The following is an 8,950-nucleotide window of genomic DNA, read 5'->3' on the forward strand; positions in this document are numbered from 1 at the left end:
GCTTAAACAAACAGGAATGAGTTATACAGTTCATTACAATCAAACCAAAATTCAATATCAGATCTATTATCCACTTGACAGAGCTATATATAAGAAATGGCAAGCTGAAGCTAAGTTTCCACTTTGTTAAATAAATATTTGGGTTGATAATTACTGCAAAAGGATTTTCATGGTCTGCAATGATCATTACCTTTGAATCTATTTTACATCATTGAACCTTTTGTAACAATGTGTAACCTTTCAGAACAATGTCTGATTTTATTGCAGTTGAAAAGGTGCTGAAATGGCACCACCTGCTGGACATTCACCATTTTAATAAATAAGTGAGTGAAATAAACTGCTGAACTCAGCTTACATGGCATAGATGTACCTAAATAAAGACTCTTGTGGCACAGTGGTAGTGCCCCTACACCAAGCCAGGATATCTGGGATTTAGTCCCACCTGTACTAGAGGTGTGAACTAACATCTCTGAACAGGTTGAATAGGAAAATATCTAGAACGAGATCTACACGTTTTGGGTATGCTCAAGCAAGGGCTCTTGTGGAATAGTAGTGTCCCTAGAAGGCCTGTTTTCAAGTCTCACTTGCTCCAGAAGTGTATTTTAACATGCATGAACAGGCTGATTAAAAAGTATCTTTATCCAACTATGCTAACTGGTTTCAGGTATTTTGTATTTTAATGTGCACATAATCCGAGCTATAGAATGAAGTGACAAGCATTTGACATTTTAAGAACAATGCAATCAATTCTTTATGAAGTGTTGTGCTTTGAAATGCACATTAATTATTCAAAACAAATAGCTAACTGACTCAATCCATTGTACAACCTGCCAATTCATGATTTTATAAACACTGTAGACTCAAACATTGGCAAGGATTGTTACAGAAACATGGACAATTTTGTTACAATGGAATAATGTTAACAAGCAGCTCAAGACATTTTACTATTCCTAGTTGCTAGTCAACTAATGTATGCTGCTCCTCTTTGTTAGTTTCAAGTGGCTTTAATGAGCATAAGTATAGATATACTTTAATTTCTCTTGGAAAAAATTGGTTTCTGTTCAAGGCATTAAACTCAATTAGTTATATACATGTTAAAAATAAATGAGAGAGAATCTTATTCAGCTCCCTGTGTGGACTTTGGTTTGAAGGGGTGGAAGAGAGGGTTAATGCTACTCTGTACTTATAGCATGAAATTCCATAATTCGTTTTGGTATGATACATTAGGAAGAGGTGGGGACAAGCAAAGGAGTTTATTTATTCGTGTAGAAAGTATTTCCTGTTATGAATGGAATTGAGTCCTATTGCTGGCACTACCTTTCTTTGGAAATCTCTTTTGCAAATATAGATCCTAGTCATTGGTGTGTAATAGGAGAGTTTACCTCCACAGTTGCGTTACAGCATCTGAAGATGACAACATGGTTGCATTCCAGTCCTCAGAAATTAAACAGCAGCTGGTCACTGAAGCATCAAAACAGAATTTTGCTTTGATTAGAACTACAAAACCGTTACAAAGAAATGGGAGTTGCTTTTCTGCAGAGGATATACTCAGTCCTATGATACAATAAATATGTGTAGTGTACGGGATATAAAATTGATACATTCTTCTGCCTTGCGTTAACCCTTTTCCTTCCATCTCCAGAAATAACCACGATGCCGACAACAGCCTCCACCCCAACAATCACGACTGCAAGTACCAGCACAACAATCTCCCCGTCAACTTCAGTCACAAACAATACATTCAGTGCAAAGATTCAGACGTTCCTGTCACCTTTATTGAGCACACCTCAGAGCACAGTGAGCACGGCTGAACCAGTGACACCTGAAATATCATGGACTCAGTTTAACATCGCGGTACTGGTGGTTATTATTGCTGTGGTCGTCCTGCTGATGGGTTTTGTGGCTGGTGTCTACATTTACCGAGAGTACCGAAACCGGAAGCTAAATGCTCCTTTCTGGACCATAGAACTGAAGGAGGACAACATAAGCTTCAGCAGTTACCATGACAGCATCCCCAATGCTGATGTTTCAGGATTGCTTGAGGATGATGTAACTGAAGTGGTCCCGAACGGACAGCTGTCTCTTTCAACGCCAATGAACTCATACAAGATATAAAATCTAAATTAACTGAAAACATAGGATCGGAGAAAGGACAATTAAATGGGCTGAGCAGCCAAATTGCTCTATAAAACAATCAAATTACAAATGCAACTAGTTATGGTGTAAAGCTGTCTGCTTCCTTGAACTGAACTGGTATTTGAGACAAGTCAAGAGCCTATGAAACAGATAGAAATTACATCTTGTTTATTCCATTCACCAGTGTAAAACACCCCAAAGAAGTTTCTATTTTTGTACAAATCTAACATGCAATGAAGTTTAGGATTAAGTTCTCTTTCGATATGGAGAAGGTGGATGATTATTTAATAGACTTGTCCTACACAAAAGGAACATAGCAGTATTGTGCATCACAGTGTGACAGAAAGACTTCTGCTGCTGAGAGATTGGGGTATTAGTTTTATACAAGATGACTGAATTATTCATCAAGGACTAGATGAAAAACTCTTGGACTCTAGCTTTTAAGCTGCAGACATTTACAAATGGTTGCCAAGGGACAAAGGCAATAATCAAGTGAGGGCCAACATGTTTCCAATGGAGATTGCATTGGTACAGCTGTCAATGTCACGTGTAGTCTGGTCACTTATCTCTCAAGGTAGCGCTGTCTGTCAGCATTATGTTCTCGTGAACATTCCTGAACTTACTGCAAAAAGCTGAATGAACAGTGACTTCGTAACGTCTGGTCACATCTGCCATATGCAAGCTCATATCTAATGGTATCAAAATGGCTGCTTATTGTAAATTCTTATGGTACAGTCATGAACCAACTGATAAACTACAGCCTTAAAGGGCCCTCTACTTGAGAATTATAAGCACATATAGGACCAGAGAATGGTTTAGTGCAATTGCAAATTTCTGCAAAGTACATTAAGAACACAAGCTAATCTCACTAATGATTTCTTTAATTTGATATAAGAAGAGGACCATTAACAACCTGCAGCACTCTATCCAATTCCATGTAACTAGATTTGCTAACAGTCTTAATTCAAAAAGTAAAGTTCTGGTTGGGGTGCAGAGAAAGTCATGAGCCAGTGAATCTGGATCAGTTTGCCAGTCTAGCACCAAAAAAACTGCAGCAAGAAGAAATGATAGACTCTCTTACCTGAAGTTATACTAATTTGAGTTTGTGGTTCTTCAGAATGAATGGTGAAAAGCAATAACAAGCTGAGGGACCACTTGTTAACTGAGAGGCTGCCATTTTATAGGAATTTGATTTTCTTCCTGTATAGATTCAGCATTATCCACTTTGTCACTACAGCAGACCCAGAAAATGCCTCAGTCAATGGAGCTTTCCCATTCCAACGTCATGCATTTTAACTGCATGTAGTTACTGCATCTCATTCATGGATCCTTTGGAAATGGGAGGCCTGAGATTTGACAACACAAACTCTGACCTAGACTTAAGTGTCATTATTAGTCAGAGGTTCAGTATCAATGAAGGACAAGAGGTTAAAATTGAAGTACTCTTTGATCTTTTCCTGTGATGTAGATGTTTTAAGCTAATACTTTCCGTGGTTTTCTTTGATATCAGTCAAGTCATTTCTTTGTTTAATTTTAAAAATGAATTTACCTCAACACAACCTTTTGTCTGGTACTTAAACTCATATAGTTCTTCAATTAAACACACTTACATATTTGATGGCTCCATCAGCAAAACCATTTACTTCTATCACACAGGACATCTCCTGCCTTTACTCTTATTATATTGTCAAAGTCCTTTCGTGCTTGTCACATTAAGGCTAAAATTCTGCTTGGAAACTTCAGGACAAGAAATTCTAGAAAAGCTGTACATACATCACCTCCTGCCTTCACTTGCTCCGATTACATTGACTCAATCTTGTCCAGATATCCAGATTCTTCTGTGGCCTTGCTGTATGTTGTTTCTACTGTCATTTTCACTGCCATAGAATGATACAGCAAAGTAGCTTAGCATTTAGCTCACTGTACTTGTGAAGAGAGCTACCATTTGTCTCTCTTCTCAATCCTAGCCCAGCCTAATTACCTTTCTGCCATTATTTCTTCTTATTCTATTCAAGCCCGTCCTGATTTGGAATTCTTACCAAATCTCCTCTTGAACTTTTTTGTTCAGTGGAAAACAACCCATTTCTCTAGTTTCTCCAGTTAAGTGAGGTCTTTCATCCTGATATCATTGTAGTGAATCACCTCTAGATTATAACCTTTGACATATCTCCCAAAATGTGCTGCCCTGTAATTATTAGTTATAAGGCAATTAAGAATTTCATGAACAAATTTGTACAGCTTTTTATCAGCAAGCATACACCCTCTGCTGTTTTAACTTTGGCTCAAGTTGAATCCTACACCTTCTCTTTAATCCATAGTTATGAATGGCAAGCTAGGCCTTCACAGTCTTGCAGTGATTTCCAAGCAATGGAAATGGAAAATGAAGATGCTTTCAGATTTCATGTAAATACCTATGCAGTTGCCCAACAAGTTTTCACGTGCAACATTTGTTAACCAATCAAGTTTGTTCACTAAACACAAAAAAGTCCAACTTAGGAACAGATACATATATTGTAAAAGATATTCTGGAGTAACAGTATTGGACAGATATTATTCAGATCCTCAACACACGGGAATGTAGGCAAAATATATTCTCTTCAGTGTTCATAAATATGAAGCTGCATGTAACAGTTGCTCAAGGGTTAGAATACATTCAATATGCCTTAGTTTCAATGTTTTGTGGACTGTTATGTTTATAATAGTTCAGTCTTCAGCCCTGAAGGTGTACAGTTATGTGATAAACAGGTTCATTATCCATTTGTGTTGAAGCCATTTGATTAGTTTCTTTAAAGAAATCTTAAATGGTTCCAGATAGAGGGAAGTACAACCAGTTAGAGCAGGTTAAGCACTTGCTTTCATTGTACAGTAGATCATGCAAACTGATTGCTACAAGGCACGTTTATAAAATAAGGCAACAAAATTTGTAAATACTTGTATTTAGAAAGAATGTGGGTTTAAAGATGTTTATTGACTGAGGACAGACTTCTTTCTTTGAATGTTAGGTGTTTGTATTTAAATGTATAAAAAATATAAAACCTTTAAAATGATGCTGGCTTCTCAACACTAATTTAACATGTTGCTAAGTTTCACCGAAAGTTAGTGGTAACATACGTTTCCGAAGGTTGATACCGGAGGAGATGCTGCCTCCAATTCTGCAATAGCAACCAGTAAGAAGCAGTGGGAGTAATACAGCTACTAACTTGCAAACCAGTTAATTCCAGATCCACTTCTACAATACATCATTTTGTGAATCAAGTGGTAATTTTTAAAAAATCTGTGTAATAATTGCTGATTTTCATTTTGTCATGGGAATCAAAGGGCTACACTGCTATCTGATCAATTGCTTTGGAAGACTGTTAAGACATTGATGTACAGAACAATGCATAATAATACAATATTTCATTGATATCTTCATTTATGACTGCTATTTAAATGAAAATGATTACACCTGGACAGTTATACTGAAGTAAAAACATTCCGGAGAAACTCAGCAGGTCTGGTAGCTTTAGTGGACAGAGAAAAACAGAGTCAATTTTTCAAATCAATTATTCTTCCTAAGAACTGTTCAACAGATGAGTCACTTTCAACCTGAAATGTGTATAACTATCCAGGCATAACCATTTCCTTTAGATATGTATGGCTTGTTCTGTTTATTAATGTCATTTTATGTTTCAGAAATGGAAGTTAATCAATGAGAGTTTAAATAGAGAGGTTCCATAAAAATCATTATGTGGGGAATAGCTGAGTATCTCCAGAATTTTGGTCTAATGGGAGGGTGCAGGTTTGCTCGCTGAGCTGTAGGTTTGATATCCAGACATTTCATTACCAGGCTAGGTAACATCATCAGTGGCAACCTCCAAGTGAAGAGGAGGCTTCACTTGGAGGTCGCCACTGATGATGTTACCTAGCCAGGTAATGAAACGTCTGGATATCAAACCTACAGCTCAGCGAGCAAACCTACATCCTAAACCTCAACCTGAGTTACAAACCTTCACAAAACTTGCATTTTGGTTTTATTTCAGATTTTCTGAAGCCTGTGTTGCCAGATACAGAGGCCGAAGGGCCTTTCTGTGCTGTATTGTTCTATTGTTCTATGTTCTAATATTTCTAGCCTCAGAACTATGAGTGCATCTCCTGACCATGTTAGTCAAGCTGTCTTTGGTAATTATCAAAAAACTGAACTTATATTAAAACATGTGTTTGATATTGGCACAAATAAATTGACTTATTTACTCCACATATATCTGCAATAACTGTTCTTACAGAGCAACCTTGCAATATGATGCACAGTCATAGGTGGAGTAAACAAAAAAATGAAAAGACGGCAATAGATACACAATGCTTCCTGCCCGTGTCCCAACCACCTACCCCACTGCCCCATAACTCAAATCATTAATAAAAAATCCTGTGGATGGACACAGAATCACAGGAATTTAATTCCCAGCGCTTATATTGTTTTGTATTTCCTTATTCTTTCTTGTAATTACCAACGTAGTGAAAGATGGCCAGTAAATAAAAAAGGTTTAAACAAAGTTGTGGTTTTTCTGGGGTTTTTTTGTTCATCATTTTCAGGATTCTCTCAATGTGACAAAAATGGCAGAGTAAAGAAGCAGTACCTTTATTGAAAACGAAAACTGAACTATTGGAAGCCATGTCATATGAATCCCTCACAGTCAAGATAGAATTTACCCATTTTTAGTAATGTCTTATTTCTTACTGTTAGTCACTATTGAATCGTTGTCACTATAGAAGTTTAATAAATGCATTGTGTACAATGGTATGGGCTGGAGAAAATCAAAGCCAAGCTATTCCTGTGAAATGTAAAATATCAGCTGTCATGTCCCTTCTTTTTCAGTGGAACCTAAATCAGTGAAGGCAGGGCCAGGGAGAGAAACCACGGGCTGGTGCTTCATAGATTCATGCAGCACAGAAAGGGCTTCAGCTATCGAGTCTTCTCCAGCAGTATGCTAAGAGTGCACTAAGCCCAATTTCCTGTACTGGTCCCTTGAGTATTCTGATAATTGAAGAACTCATCTGAATTTTTTTTAAAGGTTGTAAGGTTTCCAGCCTCCACCATCTTCCTAAGGATTATTCCAGATTCCCACTACCTTCTGAGTGAAAAAACTTTCTCAAATCCCCTCTGAATTTCCTGCCCCTTAACCTAAAACTATGCCCTCTCGCGATTAACCCCTCAACCAAGGGGAACAGCTGTTCTCTATTCACCCTATCCGTGCCTCGAATAATCTTATGCACACCCAGTCATGTTCCCCTGAGTCTTCTCTGCTATAAGGAAAACAATCCAAGCCTATCCAACTTTTCCTTCTAGCTCCATTTCTCTACCCTGGGCAACATCCTGGTGAACTGCCTCTGTACCATCACTAGTTCTATCATATCCTTCCTGTAATGAGGTGACCAGAAGCACACACATTACTCCAATTGTGGCCTGACCAACGCTCTGTACAACTCCAAATTCATCTGTTTCTCCACCCTTTATTCTCTACTCATCATCTCCCTCAATCACAATGTTATCTTTTCCCTCTTCAAGGAAGATCCAGAGAATACATCCCTCACACTTTCCCTCTCTCCCTCCCTTTCCCACTTTCCCTCCCTCTCTCCTTCACACTTTCCCTCTCTCCCTCCCCATGTCCCTCTTTTCTCTGTTCAAGATTCACTAACTAAATTAGAAAGTTCCTAGTGAAATGATGATGCTGGCTGTTGACAGCTCGTTACAAATATCATCAGGTAGTGGTGTGAAGTTATTCTCCTGTCTTCAACCTTCCTTCTTGTGCATTGAACTACTAAGACCTGGGCCTGATTGAACATTGCTAGTCATTGCCCCTATGGGTGAAGGAAATCATCCTGAACTCTATTTGGCTTATGAGTAAATGAAGAGCATGAACAGTTTGTGGCCAATCTTGACTTGATTAGTGTCTGCCCAATTACTGACTTTAACAGTAGTAGCCACCCCTAGTAATAAAAAACTTCTTACTGTTGTCTGAATAATTATTTCACATCAATTATTTATAGCATCACTCCTTTTGAAGTAGCTTGTTTGTCTTACTTATCAACTCCATTGATATCTGCCAGGATAAGCACACATCAGTGAGGCCATTTATATATCGGCCTAGAGAATATACTGTCACCTCTTAGTGATTAGTTGTTATCCCAATTGATACTTCTCAGCAAATCAAAACACCGACAAATCTCACTGCAGAAAGTCACTTGTCAAAAGCATTTCCACATTTGTAAACTTGGGCTGTCATAAACGTATATCTATTAAACAGCAATAAAACCACAAACCTTAATTTTGACCTGCACCATATGTTTTTCATTTCTGCAGAAACTGTTTTATAAACTGTTTTATATTCTAACAAATAATTTTAATTCCTCACCTCTTTTATCAAGTCAAAATGATTAATTGTTGAAAATAACTTAATCTTACAAACCTATAACTGTTCACAATAAAAAGATATCTGCAACATATAAAATGTCAAGATTAGCCTGAACCGTATTGTTACTCTCATAAATTTAAAAGTGTACTTATCATTTACATAGTAGAATCATGTGACTAATCAATCTGCTAGCCTATGCCAAATCAGTGAGCTAAAGAATTAACATCAAATCCATTCACTCACCCATCCTTAGAATGAATGATAAATTATCACAGAATAAATAAAATGCTCATCTGCCTCAAAATTTGGCCAAATTATTTTGTGCTTGTGTCTGCTAACTACAAACTGTCTTCTCAGTGGCAACAGTTTCTCCCTATCTACTCAAATCCAGAACATCTATCAAGTTAAGCTAAATCAATCAA

The 8,950-nt window shown here is 37.5% G+C and overlaps 1 protein-coding gene across 1 annotated transcript in view; it reads left to right on the plus strand.

Moving 5' to 3' along the window:
- Window positions 1-5,183, plus strand: part of LOC122564795 (multiple epidermal growth factor-like domains protein 9) — a 324,564-nt gene extending 319,381 nt beyond the window's left edge. The window contains exon 6 of the mRNA XM_043720030.2: window positions 1,643-5,183. Within this exon, the coding sequence (XP_043575965.2) occupies window positions 1,643-2,115 (473 nt within the window). The 3' untranslated portion in view covers window positions 2,116-5,183. The remainder of the gene's footprint in view (window positions 1-1,642) is intronic.
- The last annotated feature ends 3,767 nt before the right edge of the window (window positions 5,184-8,950 follow it).

The sequence above is a fragment of the Chiloscyllium plagiosum genome, unplaced genomic scaffold, assembly GCF_037043375.1.
Source record: "Chiloscyllium plagiosum isolate Xiang-an unplaced genomic scaffold, Cpla_swu_hap1 HiC_scaffold_21, whole genome shotgun sequence".
NCBI lineage: Eukaryota > Metazoa > Chordata > Chondrichthyes > Orectolobiformes > Hemiscylliidae > Chiloscyllium > Chiloscyllium plagiosum.